General features: G+C 43.6%; 1 protein-coding gene across 1 annotated transcript in view; it reads left to right on the top strand.

Moving 5' to 3' along the window:
* Positions 1-17,201, top strand: part of LOC144491119 (ephrin type-A receptor 4) — a 132,606-nt gene extending 115,405 nt beyond the window's left edge. The window contains exons 12-18 of the mRNA XM_078208800.1: positions 393-454; positions 583-792; positions 916-1,065; positions 2,286-2,482; positions 6,337-6,492; positions 8,226-9,077; positions 16,190-17,201. Coding sequence (XP_078064926.1) covers positions 393-454; positions 583-792; positions 916-1,065; positions 2,286-2,482; positions 6,337-6,492; positions 8,226-8,340 — 890 coding nt within the window. The 3' untranslated portion in view covers positions 8,341-9,077; positions 16,190-17,201. The remainder of the gene's footprint in view (positions 1-392; positions 455-582; positions 793-915; positions 1,066-2,285; positions 2,483-6,336; positions 6,493-8,225; positions 9,078-16,189) is intronic.
* The last annotated feature ends 8,194 nt before the right edge of the window (positions 17,202-25,395 follow it).

Raw genomic sequence — 25,395 nt, 5'->3', positions numbered from 1 at the left:
AAATAGATGCAGCTTCAAAGAGGACTTGTGAATTCAATTTGGCAACGCGTCATGTTCTGAAGCGATGCAATTATGATCCCACGAGTCAGGGTAAAGTAAGGGAGGGAAAGCTGAGATTCTTCAGGCAAATAAACCCTGGAGACTTGCTCCAAATTACACAAGACCTTGTAAATATATGGCCAGCAAGGGTTAATCTGACAGATGGTGTCTAACATGTTGTTCAATAAATCATCTGGACTACAATGCATCTAGGGCATAGATTTTGGCATTTTTAATTAAATTAGATTCCTCAAGATAAATGATGGTACAGACAGTGTAATTCTCCATATCTCATTTTCATCTCATTAATGGAAGCATTTGGCAAGTAATTTTGTTTTTGTTTGAAACTCTAGGTAAACCAGTAATGATCATAACTGAATACATGGAAAATGGATCTTTGGATGCATTCCTCAGGGTAAGTCATTCATCAGACTTTGAAGGAAGTGCATTTTTCAGAAACAGTCACTTTCCAAAATGTTGGGACTTAATTGGTAGTTTACTGCATTACATGTCAAAAGTGAATGTGATTTGTATTGTTTACAGAAGAATGATGGCCAGTTTACAGTGATTCAGCTGGTGGGAATGCTGCGAGGAATCGGTTCAGGAATGAAGTATCTCTCTGATATGAGCTACGTGCACCGAGATTTGGCGGCACGGAACATTCTAGTGAACAGTAATTTAGTCTGCAAAGTTTCAGACTTTGGCATGTCCCGAGTTCTTGAAGATGACCCAGAAGCAGCTTACACTACGAGGGTAAGGCAACATAGACTTGGAGATCATCAGTTAGAAATCAATGCTGGAAGCCAATGTAAAATAACCAAGAGTCCGAGCAGTGAATTCTTTTCTCCTAACTGATAACTGAACTCTTATCTACAGGGCGGGAAGATCCCAATCAGATGGACAGCACCTGAAGCAATTGCTTATCGCAAATTTACCTCAGCAAGCGATGTTTGGAGTTATGGGATTGTTATGTGGGAAGTAATGTCATATGGAGAAAGGCCATATTGGGATATGTCCAATCAGGATGTAAGTTTACTACTCATGATTCTGTTCTTTATTTTGGAACCCAATAGTCCATGAATTTAAATGCTTAAAGAGCTTAACACTGACCATTTTTTTCCTTTGATTATACTCTTTTTAAAATGACAGCTTCCCTTCATAAACATTTCCATCACAGGAGGTTATTTTACCCAGTAGACCACACTTAAAAATCTCCTTGTTCACATTTCTTCCTACCTCTTTAATCTTGTCAAGCTCTACAAACATCTGAGAATCTTGTGTTCCTCCAACTCTGGTCTACTGTGCATCCCCATTTCTTTATTCACATCATGGTGGTACGTTGGTTAGCACTGCTGCCTCACAGCGGCAGCGACTGGGGTTTGATTTTGGCCTTGGGTGACTGCATGTATGGAGTTTGCATGTTCTCCCCATGTCTGCGTGGGTTTCTTCCCACAATCCAAAGATGTGCAGGTTAGGTAGACTGGCCATGCTAAATTGACCCTTTGATTCCAAAAGTATGTAGGTTAGGTGAACTAGTCACGGTAAATGCATAGTGATACAGGGACAGGGAGGGTGGTGGGCTTGGCATGGGTAAAATGCTCTTTCGGAGAGCTGGTGCAGACTTCACCGGCTAGATGGCCTCTTTCTGCACTGCAGGAAGTCTATGGATCTTTGGTAGGCAGCCTTTCAGCCATCTGGACTCCATACAGAATTGCCCATCAAAACTTCTCTGCCTTTCCATCACCCTTTCTTCCTTCAATACCCATATTTTAGTCATCCTACCAAATATCTCCTTCTTTAGCTTAGCGTCCATTTTTGTCTGGTTACATCTTGATGAATTTAACCACACTGTATAAATGCAAGTCTTTGTGGTTTGTTCCTACTCCTGATTCCTGTCCAGTTACTTTTGTCTGAAAGTGCATGCCTGTATATCAGAGGGCAGGTTTAGGCGTGACTGTAATGCCTCCATACACCCCACATTGGAACATGCTGTTGGTATGCCTGGTCTATGTTTCCATGTACTTGGGTGAGATACAATTATAATGTGTTAGTGCTCAGGACGAAGTATTGCATTATGTGTGATTGTCTTTTGGAAAGTAGAGATAATGGGAAAAATCCAAGAACAAGAACCTTGAGTTGAGAGTGGGTAATTCACAGCTGATAAATTGTTTTCATGTTAAATTAGTCTGAGTGAAAATCCATTGTAACGTGGAAGAGATGGATCTAAATTGTGCACCTTATTGCAGGTCATTAAAGCGATTGAAGAAGGTTACCGATTACCTCCTCCCATGGACTGCCCAGTCTCCCTCCACCAGTTAATGCTGGACTGCTGGCAAAAGGAACGCAATGACAGACCCAAATTTGTGCAGATTGTAAATATGTTGGACAAACTGATTCGAAACCCAAGCAGCCTGAAAAGAACAGCAGTGACCGAGAGTACGAGGTGAATATTTAAAATACTTTGAAGTGTTATCATGTTATAGCGATAACTGAGTATAAAAGTAGATTTTAAATTCCTCACTGCAAATCATTTATTATTATTATTTCACAGCAACTGTGTACATGGAGATTGCCATTGTGTACCGCATTCTTTTAAATTTCTAATCCGTATGTTGAGTCATAAGATTACTTGTAATTTTCATTCCTCCAGCACTAACATATTGTGAGCTCAACCATTACCCACATTCTTAATCCCCTCAATCCTTCAGATACTCTTAATTCCTTCATTCACAAAATGCTACAATCTTGATAACTTTCTTTATCCAGAATTAATACACCAATTTAAAAATAATCAGCATGTAATTAGTACAGGAGCAGTTGTTTGTCTTGTCTTAATGTTTCAATGGGTATTATCACTTAAGTGTGCCTCCCATCCAGTGAGTGATTGGAGCAATTATCAATTTGGGTTTTAATGGATGTCCTTTACCGTACATGAATTCACAGGGAGAAATGTCACAAGGCAGACTGTTCTTGCCGATGCTGTCATGTTGCACAGCAGTGACATATTACTGGCTTACTGGGGCCATTATTGACCTTTATGTGATTTGAACAGGTAACAACCACCTTGGGGCCATTAGCTAGCACATCTTCCTTCATACTGATTTAATTGTGTCAGGGCAGAGGCCCATCACACATCCACGTGATGCAAGTTAATTATTCAGAAAGAAGGAAGAAGTTATCCAGTTAAATACTTGCTGTAAGCCTGCCCTAAACCCCAACTCAGAGTACAGATAATACATTTTTAATAATAATATTGCAGTATGTTATTCAACTGAATCGACTTTCGCCTTAGAAACCCGTACTTCTGCTTCCAGACACTAAACATGACAGAATATGATCAACAGAAGTATGGGTCAATTTATATGCTTTCTTTCAATGTAACCATTTAGAGCATGCCAACAGTTGGGTGTATATGGGTATGCAGCCACCTGTTGTGATTGTGGATTGAATAGTTGTTATAATGATAATTTTGTTCAGTGATAGAAAAGTCATAATTGTGTTTACTAAAATCTACTTCCTGGAGTAATTAGTACAAATCACAGAGTTTCAGTGAATCACAAGTGTAATGAAACCGCTTAGTAAAGTATGTCCACCATTGCTAATATTACAATTTCTGGAGTTCGACTTTGGTAGTAAAAATAGAAAAGCAGAATATTATTTTTAAAAGGCATGAAACTTTGAAATGTTGATGTTAGGAGGGACTTGGATGAACTTGCACCAAGAAACACAAAGTTACATACATGTATTGCAAATAATTAAGAAGGCAAGTGGCATGTTGGCCTTTATTCCAAGGAGATTGGCATAAAAAAGAAGTCTTTCCTCAGTTGTACCAGGCTTTGGTGAGACCACACCAACAACACTGTGTGCAGCTTTAGTCCCTGTATCTAAGGAAGGGTATACATGTACTGGAGGTTGTACAGCAAATGTTCACTAGATTGGTTCCTGAGGTAAGACATTCTGCTATTTGCTTTCATATTCAAATCATTGGTAACAACATTCGCAAGAAGTATACAATGAAACGGGCAGAGGGGTGTAGTCCAATTCACAGAACACAACCTGGCAAGTAACCAGGATTACAAGACTGGCCCTAGCTTATAAACGTACAAAAGAGATGGATGAGGAAAGACCAGCTGGTCCACCTCACACGATCATCAGGCCTTAAGCATCATAATTCACAATATTCTAACCCACCATAAGTCATGCAATCTCCCGGGAATGGAAAAAGCAGTGTTTCTTTAAAAAAGGAAGGAAAATTCCTGTGCAATATACTCTTCACTGACCAAAATGCCAGGAGGCCATCGACAGGATTTTCTCTGCAGTCAGGCTAAAATGTGGCTGAAAGCAGTTGTTCTGCATGGAAAACTATCACTCGATGTGATTTTCCCCAGGACAGCCAACTAATGGCCAGTGTGTGGGCAGGCTCTCAAAGCTGCAGAGCCAACCTGAGGCCTCTCAGCTTCAAAGCAGCAGTGGGTTGCAGTGGAAAATAAATAAAGGAGAAAGGGCTTTAAAATGGTGCCCTCTTGTCAACAAAGTAGATGGTTTTTGTATTTGGGACAGCACTGTGAGGGAGGGTGTTGGTGGGGAGGTTAGGAGCTGTCCGTCAGGCAGCCTGTAGTTGCTGCACCATCACAGCAGGCAGGGAGGGTGTCTCAGCCTGTCTCCAGCACCAACATCTGCAGCACCTCCTGCATGGAGACTGCCTCCAAACAGTTAAACTGGCCCCCACCACCTTTGGGAACCTGAGGCTATCCAGAAAATCCCAATTGGCATCCTTTAATTGTTCTTGATTAATCATTAAAAAGCCACCCAGCCACCAGCCCATCTCCATGAGAATGGCTCAGGAGTGGGTTAAAGCCTAGGAACAGGTGCGCAGAAAGGCAGTGCTTTTGTTATTGCCTACCCATCTCCAATCCCAGCCCACCCATCCCCAATCCCAGCCCACTCATCCCCAATCCCAGCCCACCCATCCCAAATCCCAGCCCACCCATCCCCAATCCCAGCCCACCCATCCCCAATCCCAGCCCATCCATCCCCAACCCCAGCCCACCCATCCCCAATCCCAGCCCACCCATCCCAAATCCCAGCCCACCCATCTCCAATCCCAGCCCACCCATCTCCAATCCCAGCCCACTCATCTCCAATCCCAGCCCATTCAGCCCCAATCTCAGTCCACCCATCCCCAATCCCAGCCCATTCATCTCCAATCCCAGCCCACCCATCCCCAATCCCAGCCCACCCATCCCAAATCCCAGCCCACCCATCTCCAATCCCAGCCCACCCATCCCCAATCCCAGCCCACTCATCCCCAATCCCAGCCCACCCATCCCCAATCCCAGCCCATCCATCCCCAACCCCAGCCCACCCATCCCCAATCCCAGCCCATCCATCCCCAATCCCAGCCCACTCATCCCCAATCCCAGCCCACTCATCCCCAATCCCAGCCCATTCAGCCCCAATCCCAACCCATCCATCTCCAATCCCAGCCCACCCATCTCCAATCCCAGCCCACTCATCCCCAATCCCAGCCCATTCAGCCCCAATCTCAGTCCACCCATCCCCAATCCCAGCCCACCCATTTCCAATCCCAGCCCACCCATCTCCAATCCCAGCCCACCCAATCCCAGCCCACCCATCCCCAATCCCAGCCCATCCATCTCCAATCCCAGCCAACCATCCCCAATCCCAGCCCTGGGATGGGGTCTAAAAATTAAGGCCATCACTCGTAGTTGTATATTTTGGAAAGTCTTTTAGTGCAGTGGATAGCGTCCCTGCCTCTGAGTCAAAAGGTCCGGATTCAAGTCCCACCTCAGAATCTGATGGTCAAGGAAGATGCATTCATAACGCAGGTGAACAGGTTGAGTGCCAACCTGTAGAATCCTTCCAATTAACGCCAATTGCTGACAGTAAGAGCACGAGAGACTCTTGGTCAGCCATGCTTGATGCAGAATGTCACCCCTCAAACTATAAACCTCTGGCGACTTGTTCCAGGAAAATAAATGGCTGTGGGAACAGATGAAAGTTTGCCTTATACACCACCAGGTGCGGGAAGAGAAATAGCAATTTAGTAATTCCACCTGAAATTGGTCCAGCTCTCTTTGGAATGAAGCAGCAAATTAATTTTCAGTGCGTGAGCCAGTAATTGTTCTACAGTTCCCCCACTGCAGTATCGTCGCTATTTGCTACAGCTGTTTAACATTTATAAACTCTGTAGTATAGATCATAAATAAATGCTGTGTACAAATGTACTATCCTGGACTTATTTTGCTTAAGATATTTATTTATTTAAAAATACAGACCCTCCACTGCATTATTAGACCCGGGCACACCTGACTTCTCCGCCTTGGGATCTGTTGGTGATTGGCTTCAAGTTATCAAGATGGACAGATACAAAGATAACTTCACAGCAGCCGGATACACCTCCCTAGAGGCAGTGGTACACATGAACCAAGAGTAAGTGCCAAGCTGTTATATATAGATCTGAATGAATTTCAGGTGTCATTGCCATATGAGCTTTAATCATTTTTAAAACGTTACAAACTAAACACTGGAAAGTGGGTTATACCAAAAAATTAAGCCACTTACATCACACCTGTCAATATCCACATACAATTTTTATCTACAAGTGCTCGCTTAACTCTCTCCTACTGTTGTACACATGCAAATAAGTTTGCATGACAGTGTGGTCGAAGTTACAACGTTTGGGTGTGGGTTTGAATTTCAGTTCAGACTGATAGAATGGAAAGGCCCTTGAATGTTGCCCGTAAAGATCATACTGGAAATATGTCTGAGCAGCTTTAACTCAGTTCATGGTATCGACTAAGAGCACAAACTCTCCTAATTCGATGCAAATGGACAATCTCACTCACAGATCATAAGGGTGACTGGAATGTGTATTATTCTGAATTTTGGACAGAGTCACAAGAACATGATTCTCTGCCTAGTTATTCTAAATATGTTTGATTCTAAGACTAGTCGTTAGAAATGGGAAAGTTCCATTTCCTGGCGTTAATATCCCTCAGCTTGTTCAGAAAGACTGTGGGCAGAATTTTACCGGCACGTCCACCCGAGGTTCGTACAATCTCGCCCGAGGCCGGCAGAGAATGGCGTTCTCCGAGCCGAGCCTGCCCCTGGAATCGGGGCAGGCATGCTGGTAAAATTCTGGCCTGCGGGCACGATCTTACCTGCTGTTCATGCCATGCTCCCGCTGCAGCAAAAGTAGAGAACTTGGTGGCCAGCCAAATCCCCATTCACTGCAGCGGGATGGGAAAATCCTACTAGCATGAACAGTGGTAAGATTCTAGCCAGTGCACTTATATAGTCCCTTTCATCTCATTGGGTCATCCCAAAATGCTTCAAGTGCACTAACTCATGTATTGTAGGCACATGGCAGAGTCCCACAATCATCAATGAGATCAATTGCCAATTAGCCCTTTTTTTTGGTGGTTTTAGTAATGTATTTTCACAAGCTGCATGAAGACTACTCTTTACTCTTGCACTTATTTAACTACTGCCATGGGGCAATTCATGTACACCTGAGAGAATAGACGTGGCTTTAGCACCAGAACATTCGTATTTCTCGCAGTGCTACGCCCTCAATACTGCACTGAAGCGTCAGCCTAACTGATGTGTTCAAGTATACAGAGGCACTGAGCCCAGGCTGACCCCTTAGATCAAGGTTTCACCTAAATAATACTGACCTGATCTCAATTTTGCAGCAACCACCTTACAGTTATCTAGTGTGGGGTATTCTCCTATCCCTCCTTCCCCAGAATCAATGAATGACCTGACAAGCTGAAGGCACTTCTTACATTGCTGAGGTAAGCCGAAGGGAATTGTCTTCCACCTTAGTTATCTCGGGTACATCGGCTGCAGAATCTGGGTAAAGAGCCTGAAATTTCTTCTTAATGAGTATGACTGGGCAGAAAATCAGTACCTCGGAGCTAAAGAATGCTGTGAGATTAAGTTTGCTTGCAAGCTTATCACAATTCCGAACAATGTCCACCAGTATAAAACTCCTGGTGGGTAATTTTAAAGACCATCATCACTAAAGCTCGAAAGAACAAGATATGATGGACCTGATTTGCTTCAGTACAATTGGGATAGCCAGGTGATTTTTTTGTTTGTTTTATGAATGGTACATGGCCAATGTTCTGAATTTTGTCTTCCATTATGTATTACCACAGTGACCTGGCCCGAATTGGAATCACAACAATGGTGCATCAGAGCAAGATCCTGAGCAGTGTCCAGGGAATGAGGGCCCAGATGCAACAGATGCAGGGAAGAATGGTTCCCGTCTGAGCCAGTGCAAAACAAAATGAAATTATTTTACCTCATCCATGCACTTTAACAGGAATAAACTGCACTTTTTACTTCATTGTTGCCCTTTGATATAAGGATATTTTGTCAGCGGTTTTGCCTGATTTGAGGACAGAGTGCTGAACTTTATGACCACTGTATGGCAAATACAGAGACCTTCGTCAAAATAAGAGGAAACTGGATCACACATATATTTGCTTTCAAATTCCTGCATCTCTTGGATGAACTCTCTTGGAGGAGCCAACCTAACAATTTCATAATTACTGTCAGATTTCAATTTTTTTTAACAGTCACTGGATCGGAGTTACTTTTAATTTTGTGAGCTTCCTCATGAAGGACTCGTATGAACTAATTCAAAGCTCTCCAAGGCATTCCAGTCAAGACAGTCTTGATTTAAGCAATGAATTGATCAGCAATGAAGCTCTTTATAATGGCCACATCCTATTGGAGGTATTTGTAAACTACCAGTATGTTCTTCCAACTATCCGCTGAAAATGAACAGGCAGCCCTGTGGATTACCGTTTGAACTATAATGACTTTAATGTAATGTAACTTCTAGTGGTTCCCTACACAAACATCGTGGAGATTCCTTCCACCAAGAAATGTCTAGGTAGATTTTTGGAATGGAAGACCCCCAAACTTTGGCTAAGGAACTATCAATTTATGGTCCCTTTGAATGCTGAAGGGAAATTGCTGCAACAACTACAGAAGATTGCAAGGTAAAATGAAACGAATCTAGTCATCATGAGTATTATTGTTTAAAATTAGTATTGTGTGGTAGGTTGTTTTGAATGATGTCGCAACATAGATTCCCCCACCCCACACTTTCCCATCAAATCAATTTTCTCCCCCTCCTCCTTTGCTGAGAATTCTGATTCATGCTGGATAGTGTTCCAAGATCCCCGCAGCCTTGTTATAGACCTCAATCAAGGGGAGGCGGATGGCCTAGAGGTATTATCTATCACTAGGCTATTAATCCAGAAACTCAGCTAATGTCCGACGGACCCGAGTTCCAATCCCATTAGGGCAGAATTTGAATTCAATTTTTAAAATCTGGAATTGAGAATGTACTGATGGCCTTGAAACCATTGTCAATTGTCAGGAAAAACCCATCTGGTTCACGAATGTCCTTTAGGGAAGGAAATCTGCTGTCCCCACCCAGTTTAGCCTACATGTGACTCCAGACCCATAGCAATGTGGGTTGACTCTTAACTGCCCTCAGCGATGGGTAATTAGTGCTGGCCCAGCCAGCTATGCCCACATCCCATCACTGTATAAAAAATAAACAAATGACATTAATATTGGCAGCCAATTTGACCAGGAGAAAGGAGAATTTCTAAAACAGCCAATGAATTGTTTATAAACGATGACAGGAAATGTGGCCGAGGAAAGGTTTAAGTTCTTTGAACTGTTCCCCTGGAAGCAGCACTCAGTTTCATGATCCATCTTCAAGACTTGGCCAATTGCTGTGGCATATTTCTGGAGCCAATTTTATATCCATAGTGATATTCAGAAAAAGAGCTTATTTTTGTACAATGAAGTCATTCAGCTGCTTCCCACCAGGCGCATGCTCTCCACATTATGGGGTGTTGTACCTTGTTAACAACAGTGGGCGCGCTCATCAGGTGAAACTGGGCATTGCACCAGACTGAACTAAGTGCTATGCAAATAACTTCTCAGTAACCACAACACACCATTGAAAATGTGATCATTTCCAATTTGAAATGTCGCTTGGCTCAGCCCATTAGACTTTTACACATTAAATGTGTTGTCAAAATTAAGCTTGATTCCTTCTGTAAAAACAGCATCAATTCCCGTTTACAAAAGCAAAATGCTGGAAATCTGACATAAAAACAGAAAATGCTGGAAATACTCAGCAGATCAGGTTGCATCTGTGGAGGAAGAAACAGAGTCCATGGGTGGGATTTTCCAGCTGTGCTCACCCCAAAACTGGAAAAATCCGCCCGAGGTCAACGGACGTTCGCATGGTCCGTCTCCCCGCCCGCTACGATTCCTGTGGCGGGCGGGATGGGAAAACTCCCCCAACCCCCCGCTCCCCATTTTTTCAGGACCTGTTATTAGAACTGGGAAAACTTAGAGATGTGATAAGGTTTAAAGCTTGTTTTAAGCTGACTTGCTTAAAACCTGTTACATCGCTAACTTTTTTCCCAGTTCTGATGAATGGTCATTCATGTACCTGAAACGTGGAGTGGGATTTTCCAGCCCCCACCCCGAAGCATGTGTTCTGGCAGCGGAGGCAGCCCACCTTTGGCTGCGGCAGGATCTTCCAGTCCCACCGATGTCTACAGCAATTTGCATGGCTTGCAACCTCCACTGCTGGGGAACCTGTTACCCGGGATGGGGGGGGGGGGGGGGGGGGGGGGGTGGTGGTGGTGACCAACGGCAGGCCTGGAAGATCCCACCAGCAGGAAGGGCCGGAAAATTCAGCCCATGAACTCTGTTTCTCTCTTCAGAGACCAGATTTTGCCAGACCTGGTGAATATTTCCAGCCTTTTGTTTTTATACTGTTACAGGAGGGGGGGGGGGGGGACATGATCGTGATGGTTCTCCCCTTTTCACCCTTTGATTGACAGAAGCCAATGGCTGGAATTCTCTGGCCGTTCACGCCGGTGGGATTCTCCAGTCCTGCCACTGCCCCCCACCCACCCGCAGCTTTCCCGCCGGCGTGGGGATGACGTCAGTGGGAATTCCTCTACCTCCCGCCAGGGGGAAAAACGTGGCTGGGAGGCCGGAGAATCTCGCTCAGCATGTTTGTACAAAGGAAAAGATGTCTGAGCCCCTGAGTGGTTACTGTCAGGTCAGACAAATGAGAAGTTTGCTCGTAAATTTTCAAAGAAAATGATTATTATTCAACATCTGAATGTACATACAACCACACCCACCCATCCATACACACACACCCACCCATACACACACACCCTCCCATACACACACACCCTCCCATACACACACACCCTCCCATACACACACACCCTCCCATACACACACACCCTCCCATACACACACACCCTCCCATACACACACACCCTCCCATACACACACACCCTCCCATACACACACACCCTCCCATACACACACACCCACCCATACACACCCACCCATCCATACACACCCACCCATCCATACACACACACCCACCCATACACACACACCCTCCCATACACACACACCCTCCCATACACACACACCCTCCCATACACACACACCCTCCCATACACACACACCCTCCCATACACACACCCTCCAATACACACACACCCTCCCATACACACACACCCTCTCATACATACACACCCTCTCATACATACACACCCTCCAATACACACACACCCTCCCATACACACACACCCTCCCATACACACACACCCTCCCATACACACACACCCTCCCATACACACACACCCTCCCATACACACACACCCTCTCATACATACACACCCAGCCATACACACACACCCTCCCATACACACACACCCTCCCATACACACACACCCTCCCATACACACAGACCCTCCCATACACAAACACATCCATATACACACATTCAAGAAAAGATTGTGATTGCAAAAGGTAGCATGCATTTAGGCCTTAAGTGTTCAAGAATTCTTTGGTCACTCTTGCTTTTCTCTCTAAGTTGAAGACTTGATAACAATGCAAACCAATAGTCCCTTGAGTTCACTGAAGATGAGTCTGGAAGTTTAGGTGGATGGATTCACTGTGACATATTGCTTGCAGCAACAAACTTCTCTTGTTCCACTCCAGTTGAGGTACAACCTAAGACCTATAGGGAAACGTAGATTCATTTCCTCAAATTGAGGAGTCAAGGCCAACATCGTGTCACTGATTTCTGATGGTTCCTAGGTCCGGTCTTCTTCCTTCACTGGTCTGGAAGTTTCTAGTCCAAGATTGTGCCTCATTAAGTCTTTGTACCAGAAGCCTAGCGCAGCATATTACATCACCCAGCTGGAAGCAAAGTCAGCATGGAGCCAACCCGTTTCCATGCCAGCAGCTCCATAGCCATAATGTGCTGCGGGCAGACTAAATTGAAGCAATGTGGGACTTCCGCCCCTCACTGGGGAGGAATTCTTGTTCTTGGGAGCTGTCGACCAATCTGATTGGTATGCAGATCCATCAGTCCCAGTAGCACCAAAAGCATATTAGTGAGTGCTGCTGGGATTTCAGCCAGGAACAAGAAGGCGCATGCATCCTGGAGCCAGGTACGTCTCGGGTCTTGGGTAGGGTGGGATTGGACAGTTTAAGGAGGAGGTTGGGCATGGTACGTTTTAAAAGGCAGATAGGAAGAAGGGGGGTACTATCTTAGGGGGCTACATCCCAAAGCGCAAAGAGCAACCCCCCAAAGTTAATACCTCCCTTACTCCCCACCCTTTGAAAAGGCTAGTTTTTTAAAAGTGGCCTGCGCATCCCCACATAACTGTCCATGCCAACTGCTTTGTGGCACCGGTGGCATTTTGTCAGTCAATTGATTTGTTAACAAGCTCGATTTACCCTCAATTATTCATTTAAATGTGGCGGACGGGCTGCCAAGTTTAGCACCCAAACACCTCCCATAGACGGCACGGTGGCACAGTGGTTAGCACTGCAGCCTCACAGCGCCACGGACCCGAGTTCAATTCCCAGCTTGGGTCACTGTCTGTGTGGAGTTTTCACGTTCTCCTCGTGTCTGCATGGGTTTCCTCCGGGTGCTCCGGTTTCCTCCCATAGTCTGAAAGATGTGCTGGTTAGGTGCATTGACCCGAACAGGCGCCGGAGTGTGGTGACTAGGGGAATTTCACAGTAACTTCATTGCAGTGTTAATGTAAGCCTTACTTGTGATAAATAAACTTTATCTTTAACTCCACTCAGAGGTGGACGGGAAGGTGGCAGAGGCACTGAATCTGCATCCCTTTGTTTCTGTCGTGTGTCTAAAGTATTTCTGTTCATTGTGCTCACAAATGGTTTCTGATGGCAAGGTTTTTGTCAAATAACCTAGCTCTGAGTTTCACCCATTCGCATGCCATCGTGATAGATAGGATTTAATTTCTCACCAATTCTCTGGATTTCAACTCTGAAGTCAGAAAGTCTGTGAGCAATATTGTGAAATTAGTTTCTTCATTTATTTTGAGCAGGGCAGCCATGAACCACAGGAAAACTCTTTTGCATATTAATGACTTCTCAAAGATGGGCCCATAAAGATCATTCACATTTTAATGTCTCATGGAGACACGAAGATTATCTCAGGGGTCTTGTAGCTCAGTTGGTAAGATTCTAAAGATGACAAGTGCCATCAGTGCATAATGCGCTCGAAATCCAACTGCCATTTAATGCTCACTTCAATGTTGATTGACGGTGGGCGGGACTCCCTTCCATCTGTGGAAGGAAGTCCCGCCTGTGAGACTGTCGGCAACCTGATTGGCCGACAACTCTCCAACTCGGTCAAGCACAGCGCTGCTGTGGCCAGAAACAGTATTACAGCAATCTGCCTGGAATTAAATCCTGGGATCCAGGGGTCTCAGAGGCAGGAAGGAGAGTAAGGGATGCCCTCGGGGTTTGGGGGGGTGGGGGCGTTGGGAGGGAAGCCAATGGGGTAGGGAGCCTGGAGTTCCACGGTTTGGAGGGGAAGGCACCCCAACTCTGAGCAGGACTTCACATTGAGGCGTCCTCCCACTTTCTTGCCTGAGATAGAGAAACTGCACTTGCACCAGCGCCCACCAGCCTAAAAAGTGAGGCTAGGTGGGAAAAGGTTCTTACATGGCCAGTAATTGGGCATTTAAGGGCCTTAATAAGTGAAAGGGTGGGTTTCCGGTCCAAGCATGAAATTGTGTCTGGGGTTAGGTGGGCAGGTTCCTTTGGGGAACCCCATCCATTCAACTTTACACTCATCCCCTGCCTGAGAACCCATCTTGGGGGAGAGCAAAACTCTGCCCCATGTATTGGCTGGAAAAAATGTCACCTGACCCCTCCATTCCATTTCGTTTTAAAGTGTCCATTTTGAATCTATTGTTCATAAATCCATATTATGTGAGCATGACAATATCAATTTCCATTTGTTTTTAAAGAACTGTTAGATAATACGTTATGAAAATGTATGCATAAATTTGCTTAATTGATCAGTATATTTGTTTTCTTTGCCTTCACCATGAAAATATTTGAGAGAAAATGTATTATTTGCAAGTGAACAAGTTCAAATCAGCCACAAAAATGCCCAGATAAACTCAGTACATAATAAGATAGTTCTAATACATTACTTTCCTCTCCTCTCCAAAAGTCACTGACTCTTTATTCTGGTCTGGCTCCATTACTATTTGGTGCTTTCCAATATTGCACCCAAGCAACCATTCTTCATATGTGGGCAGCAGCAGGCTCCTCATTTAAGCAGGGCGATGACATAAATACTTTCCAGAAGCGTTCACTGGATGAGGATTAAAAGCAGTTGATCTTTTTATACTCCTTAACTGAAGTAAACAGAGACCAATTGCCACCAGTACTGAGATCAACTAACAAAGCACAGGTCAGCAGTCAGGGCGGCACAGTGGTTAGCATTGCTGCCTCACAGCGCCAGGGACCTGGGTTCAATTCCTGGCTTGTTTCACTGTCTGTGCGGAGTTTGCACGTTCTCCCCTTGTCTGTGTGGGTTTCCTCCGGGTGCTCCGGTTTCCTCCCACAGTTTGAAACACGTGTTGGTTAGGTGCATTGACCCGAACAGGTGCCGGAATGTGGCGACTCGGGGAATTTCACAGTAACTTCACTGCAGTGTTAATGTAAGCCTTACTTGTGACTAATAAATAAAACTTTTAGGTCCACAGCCCCATGTTCAGCATGGCTTAGCTGTTTTTACCAGTTGAGCCATTGGTGAAACCAACTATTTATTTTTGAGAAAAGAAACATTGTAGCTGATGCTTTGGCAATTCTCAATGGAGTAATAACTTACAAAGCATTTAATGTACCACAGGTCTTGGATTTCAATTAAGTGCATGATACCAGAGGAGGTTAACATGCAAAAGTTCAGGGAAGCTGGGCTGGACAGTATTTCTTACAAGAAGATGTCTCACTTGAACAGTAAAGCCACTGGTCAAACCAAATGTATTAATCAGTAAATAACATTAAAAATAACAGAAAAATAACTGTGATTTTCAAATTTGGAGATCATTACAGGCAGAGAGGGAAGGAATCAGATCTGTGTAAAACATTTCTCTTTTCTCTCTCTATCTCTCATCAATCTATTAACCTAATTGAGGTTCTAGAAATTCTGCATCACATTTCCCAGCTACATTCCTTTCTCCAGATGTTTGCTCAGGCTAGGATTGATGTTACTCAACCTCAGTGTCCTATTGTACCTGATCTGAATAAACTCCACATCATCTCCCAACAAAAGAGATTGTCTTATTTCCTCCTCTGGTAACACAACTTCTCACCAAATACCATTCCCCTGGCAGCCTAGTGACTGCATTTGAGACAAGACTGTTTCTTCCTCACAGCTAGGTATTAGTTAAAAAAAATAACCATTAGGAGTTACTTACAATAATTCACAAGTGTTTTTTTTGCAATTACAAGAAAGACTAAAACAAAAATCATGTGACCTGTGCCCATTGTGATTAACAGTCGCGACTTTGATTGACAACTTCCCAGGGGATTATATGTAGCTGATAAAATTGTTTCTCACAAACACTATTATTTAAATGCAAAATGGTATGGAAGAAAATTAATGCTAAACTTATATAAAATTGATTTAATGTTTAGATATGATGTGCAACCAGCATTCTTATATTGTGGAACAATTATTGTAAATCAATTATCCGTTGCTTTACTTTAGAACTTACTCAACTGCCTAATCAACCTCAGCGTGCAGCCTCTGGGAACTCCGAACAACAATGAACATGGAAAATCCCACAGGACCTAGTACCATTAAGATCAGATCCAAGGAAGGAACTTCAACTCTAAAAAACATCGGCTTTAGACAAGCCCAAATTCAAAGCAAAAAAAAATCCCATGCTTTAAATATATAAAGTTCAGCATCTGTTCTGGAAAATCACTAGAGGAATGTACTGTGTAAGATAACTAACCTTTGTGGACTTCTGCATGTCACTGCTGCGCCTAGTGTGACAACCTGTTCAAAATACTATTAGGTATTAATAATGTATGGAATCTGTTATATAGGAACAGATCCCTGGACCTTTCACTGAGCTGTGTGCGTGTATTTTATTGAAGTAGCATTTCAAAATGTGCCATTGGAATTTACCATTGTTTTATATACATTTGATAATGTCAGAAAATTCTCAGTCATGTTCAAGAGTCTTGGTCATTTTCTTTTCAGACCATTTTTCTAGATACTTAACAGCTTGGTGTAAACTTTTGTTATGATATGTGACAATATGTCATAATTCCTTCAAAGTTATCATAAACTGTAACCGATATTTTCGATTACATTTCACATCCTTCTCTGTCTTGAGCAGTGTTCTTCTTAAATGCTAATTTTAAACAAATGACATAGATCTATTTTTTGTATTCCTGCTTGGACCTGATTGGGTATATGCAAGACTGTGGTCTTCTGAATAAAAGTGTACAGCATATTTTAATTTAGTTCAAACTGGAATTCTTCTAACAGTCCAATTTTTCCCCCTTTGTACCCTTTTTTGATGAGTTAGGCATAGATTAATTTTTTTCTGTTTTAATTTTTATTTTTTTTATTTGAATTTTAGGTACATGTAACTTATGTCATTTATTTATGGTCTTGAGAATCTTTTTGTACCTAGTTTGTACATTGTAAAATAAATAGTTACAAAAAGTGCACAGGAAGTGCATTCCAAATAAAGTAGTTACAGCACAATTCTTGGCTTGGGAGAATTATTAATGCACAGACTCTGTACTTTTTGATTCTGTACAGGGCAAGTTCCCACTCTCTACTGGGTGGCGAGTGGTGGTGATGGAGGGAGGTTTTAGGCATTGTTAGATTAAGAGGGGGAGGAAAGCAAGAACATGGAGAAACCTTTCCCCTGATAGGGAGGCAAAGCAACATGATATTAAAATCAGAGGCCACTTAGGAGGGAGAGGTAAGAAATGGTTCTGCATGGTAAGAATGGGAGAAATATGGAACTCTTCATAACACAAAGCAATAGATATGATTTCAATTAATAATTACAAACCTGAAATTGATTGATTTTTGCTAGTCAAAGTTATTGATGGATATCAATCCATGGAAGGTAAACAACGTTGAATCACAAACCAGCCATAATCTCATTAAATGGAGAAGCAGCTCAGGGGACTGAATGGCCTACTCCTCTTCCCTTGTACACTATCAGTCTCTTCATCAATGAACTTCATATGTCACAAGTAAACAAAGGAACCATTGAAGTCTACAGCACAGAAGACTGTTCAGCCTATCATAGTCCCTTTAGACACACAATTCTAACCATATTTCATGATCATGTATCTTTCCTGCTTCAAATATTAAAAGATATTGTAGCCTCTGCCTCAGCCACTCTCTATGGCAAAGTATTAAATATTCCAATGGCTTTATGTATAAATAAAATAGTTCCCTAACATCTCTCTTCACTCAATTTGATTTGATTTATTATTGCCACATGTATTGGCACACAATGAAAAGTATTCTTTCTCGTGCACACGCGCTACACAGACAAAGCATACCGTTCATAGAGAAGGAAAGGACAGGGTTCAGAATGTAGTGTCACAGTTATAGCTAGGGTGTAGAGAAAGATCAACTTAATGTGAGGTAGGTCCATTCAGATGTCTGATGGCAACAGGGAAGATGCTGCTCTTGAGTCGGTTGGTACGTGATCTCAGACTTTTGTATATTTTTCCCGACAGAAGAAGGTGGAAGAGAGTATGTCTGAAGTGCGTGGGGCCCTTAATTATGTTGGCTGCTTTTCCGAGGCAGCGGGAAGTGTGGACAGTGTCAATGGATAGGAGGCTGGTTTGCGTGATGGATTGGGCTACATTCACAACTTTTTTTGTAGTTTCTTGTGGTCTTGAACAGATCAGAAGCCATACCAAGCTTTGATACAACCAGAAAGAATGCTTTCTATGGTGCATCTGTAGAAGTTGGTGAGAGTTGTAGTGGGCATGCCAAATTTCCTTAGCCTCCTGAGAAAGTAGAGGCGTTGGGAGCCTTACTTAACAATAGTATCCGCATGGAGGGACCAGGACAGGTTGTTGGTGATCTGGACATCTAAAAACTTGAAGCTCTCGACCATTTCTACTTCATCCCCATTGATGTAGACAGGGGCATGCCCTCCACTATTCTCCCTGAAGTCGATGACTACCTCCTTTGTTTTGTTGACATTGAGGGAGAGATTATTATTGTCGCACCAGTTCAACAGATTCTCTATCTCTTTCCTGCACTGTATCTCGTCATTGTGATAGATTTAAATTGATGACCCGATATCACTGACTCTCCAATCTGAGAAAGTGGTTATTCTTTAAACACTATCAAAACCTGTCATAATTTATTGAATCAGTGCTTCGCTTTCTTTCCTCCAGTGACATGGTCCTGGTAACATCTGGGAGAATCTGTATGACATGTTCTTTTGGCTTTAATGTCTATAATGATGTACAAAACACTGAATATTAGTGTTTCTATTGCTTAACTATTGTCTCGCACAAAATTTATCACTATTTCCATTGTTCTTGTATTCTAGTTTATAGAATGCAAAATGCTAATGTATTTTTTGTGTGGCTTTACCTGTACTTGCATTTTCAAGAGTTCATAATTGTTTGTTCACATCAGTTAATACAGCATAATGTGGCTGCACCAGCCAAACCAAAGCAAAATATAAGGGAATTTTAATTGTTAAGTAAGTTATATCCAAAAACATTTGCATCATGTTTCTCTGAATTTTTTTATGTTGGTTGAAGATTTGATTCATCCGAATCAGTACCCCCACCCCCGCCTCCACTCACACACACACATCCCCACCTCCAAAACTGGACATTTCCAGGTTGAAATTCCAAAATTCCGGTGACTACATTACTTCGAGGATGTTGTACAAATTGCACTCATTCTCTTAGGCACAAAGGCACCAGCAATTATTTTGTTTCATACCAAAACAATATGTAATATAAGAAAATGACTGCTGTACACCAGTGAAAGTACTAAATTGTTCAGTACAATCTTTTTAAGTCATTCAGTGATTTTAAATCAAGTCACTCACAGGTGGAAGACTGGACACAATAAGAACATAAGAAATAGGAGCAGGAGTCGGCCATCTAGCCCCTCGAGCCTGCCCCGCCATTCAATAAGATCATCGCTGATCTGAAGTGGATCAGTTCCTCTTACCCACCTGATCCCTATAACCCCTAATTCCCTTACCGATCAGGAATCCATCTATCCGTGATTTAAACACATTCAACGAGGTAGCCTCCACCACTTCAGTGGGCAGAGAATTCCAGAGATTCACCACCCTCTGAGAGAAGAAGTTCCTCCTCAACTCTGTCCGAAACTGACTCCCCTTTATTTTGAGGCTGTGCCCTCTAGTTCTAGTTTCCTTCCTAAGTGGAAAGAATCTCTCCACCTCTACCCTATCCAGCCCCTTCATTATCTTATAGGCCTCTATAAGATCCCCCCTCAGCCTTCTAAATTCCAACGAGTACAAACCCAATCTGCTTAGTCTCTCCTCATAATCAACACCCCTCATCTCTGGTATCAACCTGGTGAACCTTCTCTGCACTCCCTCCAAGGCCAATATATCCTTCCGCAAATAAGGGGACCAATACTGCACACAGTATTCCAGCTGCGGCCTCACCAATGCCCTGTACAGATGCAGCAAGACATCTCTGCTTTTCTTCCATCCCCCTTGTGATATAGGCCAACATCCCATTTGCCTTCTTGATCACCTGTTGCACCTGCAGACTGGGTTTTTGCGTCTCATGCACAAGGACCCCCAGGTCCCTCTGCACAGCAGCATGTTGTAATTTCTTTCCATTTAGATAATAATTCAATTTGCTATTATTTCTTCCAAAGTGAATAACCTCGCATTTGTCAACGTTATACTCCATCTGCCAGATTCTCGCCCACTCACTCAGCCTGTCCAAATCTCTCTGCAGACCTTCTATGCCCTCCACACGATTCACTTTTCCACTTATCTTTGTGTCGTCTGCAAACTTTGTTACCCTTCACTCAGTCCCCTCCTCCAGATTGTCTATATAAATGGTAAATAGTTGAGGCCTCAGTACCGATCCCTGCAGCACGCCACTAGTTACCATCTGCCAACCAGAAAAGCACCCATTTATTCCGACTCTCTGCTTCCTGTCAGATAGCCAATCCCCAATCCACGCTAACACCCTACCCCCAACTCCGTGTGACCCAATCTTCTTCAGCAACCTTTTGTGAGGCACCTTATCAAACGTCTTTTGGAAATCCAAAAACACTGCATCCACCGGTTCCCCTCCGTCAACCACACGAGTCACATCTTCATAAAAATCCAACAAGTTCGTCAAGCACGACTTTCCCCTCATGAATCCATGCTGCGTCTGCTTAATCGAATGTGCAATTTATGAAGAAATGACTAGTATATGCCAATTAAATGACTACATTGTTCGATGCAATCTTTTTAAGAAAGTGATTTTAAATCCAGTCACTCACTGCTGGAAGATTTAAACACCCTTATGAAAAATGCTTGTTTTTGGTGATAAATACATTGCAATCTGTACAAATAAAAACAAATAAAGATATTGATGGATATCGAACCATGGAAGGTTCACTCTTTAATACATTGCAACATATTAAATACATTTATCACTTTTTAATACATTGCAATGGAACTGAGACGATGTGGTTTGAACATCTGCTTCTCCTTCCAACATCATTTCCAATGTGCTCGCCATTACGGCCCGGTCACTTATCCATTGGGTTCTACTCACTTTTTCAGAATTGATTTTACTAATCGCTAACAATTTATAGTTAAATAGTTTATATATATTTATATAGATATATGTATGTGTATTTTTGGCTTGGAGAATTTAGGATCCAGCGGAAATGTGTAGTTTGTTTTCAGCCTGTACTTGAAGTTGTAGTGTGGATAAATAGACTACCTCAAAATGACAGGAGACTGGGATGTAGAACTAGGAACAGAAACTGTACCCATTATCTTATCTTTCAATGAAATGGCTGGACTAATGAATGAATATGTCATCTTCATTATTAGTCCAAAATACAATTGCAATCTATGTGATGTTTACTATCGTAAGAAGTTTAACAACACCAGGTTAAAGTCCAACAGGTTTATTTGGTAGCAAAAGCCACACAACCTGGTGTCACTTTAACCTGGTGTTGTTAAACTTCTTACTGTGTTTACCCCAGTCCAACGCCGGCATCTCCACATCATGTTTACTATCGGCATTACGTGCGGAATTTTACGACCTCGCTTGGGCAAAACTTGTAAAATCCCGCCCGAGGCCAACGGCGTATTCCATTCTGCCAGCCTCGCCCGTCCCGATTCTGGGGCAGGAGAGGCGATAAAATTCCAGCCTACATGTCAAGCCGGCAGCCCAAGGGCGTCCATCAGCCCATAGAGCAGAGAGTCCTGCATCAAAGAGTTGCTCAGGATGAACCTCCCCAAAAACCATCTCTGCATCTCTTTCTAGAGCTTCTTTGCAAAGAAACATTCTGGAGGTAATGTGGTTGGCAGTCTCTCCCCCACTGCAGCCACTTAGAGGGCAGCATGCAGTGACACTGAGCCTTTGGGTGTGTATGAAGGATGGGCCCATCTCACTAACAGCCAAACCAGGTCTTGGTTCTTGTTCTGGTGATGAAGCATTCTGCCAAAAGACTAACAGTCTGCTCAGGGAACCATCTGACAGATCCACCATCTCTTTTTCCCACAGGGCATTGAGGATGTTCCACTATCTGATGGACTTGTGGTCAGTGGTGTTTTTTCTGCATAAACGTTTCTATGAGGGACAGATAATGTGGCATGGTCCAACTGCTTAGAACCTTCTGTTACAGCATGGCCAGGCCCATTCTTCACGACACTGGAAACAGGTAAAACCTCAGCATATAGTGAAACTTCATGTTTGCATATCAAGGGTCTACACACAGCTTGATGCAACTGCTCACAAAAGTGGCCATCAGAATGAGGGTGACATTGGGTATTTTTCCTTTCTCTATCAAGAGCTTTGTACATGGTGTTCTTGCAGACACAATCCATCTTTAACCTCCACATAAAATGGGAGATGGCTCCATTGAAGGCCTTGGTGCAGCAAGTGGGTATGAGCCAGACATGTGTCATGTAACACTGTGTGCCATGTAACACACGTGTAACACCGAGAGCACCTCACATCTGATGACCAAATTCTTGCAGGCAATGGAGAAAAGAGTGTTACTCCACACAAATTTCTGCTCCACCTTGGCTATATGCTCCTATTAGTTTTTGGTGCACACCCCGGCCTCTATTCCCAGTATGTTCAGATTATCAGACCTAACAGTAAAAGGGACAAAGAATCAGTCGGCCCAGTCTCAAAGATCATGGCCTCTTGCATTGATTTACTTTGGCTCTAAGGCCAATTTGAGCTCGTCTCATCAGTCTGTGCACTGACAGCGGATCCAAGCAGAAGACATATTGTCCATGTCCAGGGAGCATTTGTCCTGAGCACCTCACTTTCTGGGATCATCATTTCTTTTATGCCTGCATCCTTCCTGATGGATTTGGCAAAACGTCTTTAATGTATAACACACAAGGAAGACAGAAGAGAGGGGGCAACCTCAACTGAGTTTAGACTTGACAAGAATGCTTTCAGAAACATTGATGAAACTCTGCTACTGATGGTTATGCAGAGCAGTTTGTTCCAATTGTGAATTAGCAGCGCGGTGGCACAATGGTTAGCACTGCTGCCTCACAGCGCCAGGAATCCAGGTTCGATTCCAGCTTGGGTCACTATCTGTATGGAGTTTACACATTCTCCCTGTGTCTGCGTGGATTTGCTCCGGTTTCCTCCTACAGTCCAAAAATGTGCAGGTTAGGTGGATTGGCCATGCTAAATTGCCCCTTAGTGTCGGGGGCTAGCTAGGGGAAATGCATGGGGTTTTGGGGATAGGGCCTGGGTGGGATTGTGGTCGGTGCAGACTCGATGGGCCGAATGGCCTCCTTCTGCACTGTAGGATTCTATGATTCTATGAATTTCCTACCCGAATCCAATTTTGGAGAGCACGCCCATCACGTAGGTGTGCGATATTCTGTCAAAGGCCTTCCCCTGATGCAGGCTGATGATGTGGAGATGCCGGCATTGGACTGGGGTAAACACAGCAAGAAGTCTCACATTACCAAGTTAAAGTCCAACAGGTTTAGTTGGTAGCACAAGCCACTAGCTTTCGGAGCGCTGCTCCTTCATCAGGTAAGTGAGAGTTCTGTTCACTCCACCCACTCTCCACTTACATTGTCTGTACCTTTAAGACTTGATTACCTGTAAAGACTCGCATTCCAACCATTATTTTGTAAATTGAGTTTGTGTCTTTATATGCCCTGTTTGTGAACAGAACTCCCACTTACCTGATGAAGGGGCAGTGCTCCGAAAGCTAGTGGCTTGTGCTACCAAATAAACCTAGCAGGCTGATGAGGCAGGTGTCCACCCCCCATACTACATTTAGGCAATCCTATCCTTAAGTGGTGCAAGGCTCTCAGAGATTTTCCTGCTGGGTACAGTGCAGATCTGGTCAGGGTGGATCACCATCTACAGAGAAGACTTGACCTGATTGGCAGTGACCTTTGTGAGGGGACTAAGACCTCCCAGTGTATAAACAGTATAGATATCCTCATGGTTATTTCTAAAATTTTAAAAACTGGACAAAGACCTTTTGAAATGGTTGAAGTTATATCTGTCTGTGATTCTTAAACAAAAGGAGCTTTCTGGCTGTGTCAGGAAAACTCACACCTCATTATCCCTGAACAGACATGAATTAACCCTTGTGGGACTGCACAGACCAAATTCAAAGAGAATGAAACAAAGGTTTTTGCATTTTCTAACCCAGGTCAGCTAGTTGGATTCTATTTTTAAGACAAAGGACCCTGCAATCTTCCTTTCAACTCTTGATGGTTGAGACATTTAAATACCTTGGGGACCCAGATGAGGGATCTACATTGCTTGTCAAAGGCAATGGGCACAATCTTGCACAATCTTACCAAGTAGTGTCTCACACCAGGGGAGTGGGGGTGGGAGGGGGAGAGTCTAAGCGTGCCACATGCAAACCGGTTTTTCAACCGCGCATGCTATCTTCCTGGCTCCACACACGATTGACTGGTGCAGTGGGCTAGTAAGTGCACACCCACTTGGGGCAAGTCATAGAATCATAGAAACCCTACATTACAGAAAGAGGCCATTCGGCCCATCGAGTCTGCACCGACCACAATCCCACCCAGGCCCTACCCCCATATCCCACCCACTAATCCCTCTAACCTATCCATCTCAGGACACTAAGGGGCAATTTTAGCATGGCCAATCAACCGAACCCGCACATCTTTGGACTGTGGGAGGAAACCGGAGCACCCGGAGAAAACCCACGCAGACACGAGGAGAATGTGCAAACTCCACACAGACAGTGACCCAAGCCAGGAATCGAACCCAGGTCCCTGGAGCTGTGAAGCAGCAGTGCTAACCGCTGTACTCCCGTGCACAAGTGGAGGTCATGTGATGTGAACTTCCAGCTGGAGGAACCAGCTATATTGCCTGGCTGTACTGCAAATTCAATGTGCCATTCTCCATCTAACTAGCAGCATGGCAGAATAGGGGTGTTGCCCAATCAGAATAGTTGGCCCCATCTATGCTGCTTCTACTGGAATGCCCGTACCATCACCTACAAGACGTATTCATCTCTGCATGCTTATCTCATCGTGTGAAGTCAGCACCACCGGAAAAATGAATTAACCAGCATTGGTTTTCAGCTGATTGACGTTTGTGAAGGAATACCTCATTGGACTTTGATTCTGGAACTCTAGAACCTGAGTGAGCCAATATTTATTTTCTCTGTTGTCTCTGCACTGAACATCTTTATTTTCTCTAACTCTCAAAGCA

This window comes from Mustelus asterias, chromosome 3 (assembly GCF_964213995.1).
Source record: "Mustelus asterias chromosome 3, sMusAst1.hap1.1, whole genome shotgun sequence".
In the NCBI taxonomy this organism is placed as follows: Eukaryota; Metazoa; Chordata; class Chondrichthyes; order Carcharhiniformes; family Triakidae; genus Mustelus; species Mustelus asterias.
Note: the sequence above shows the minus strand (reverse complement) of the source record. Positions and strands in the feature narration are given on the sequence as shown.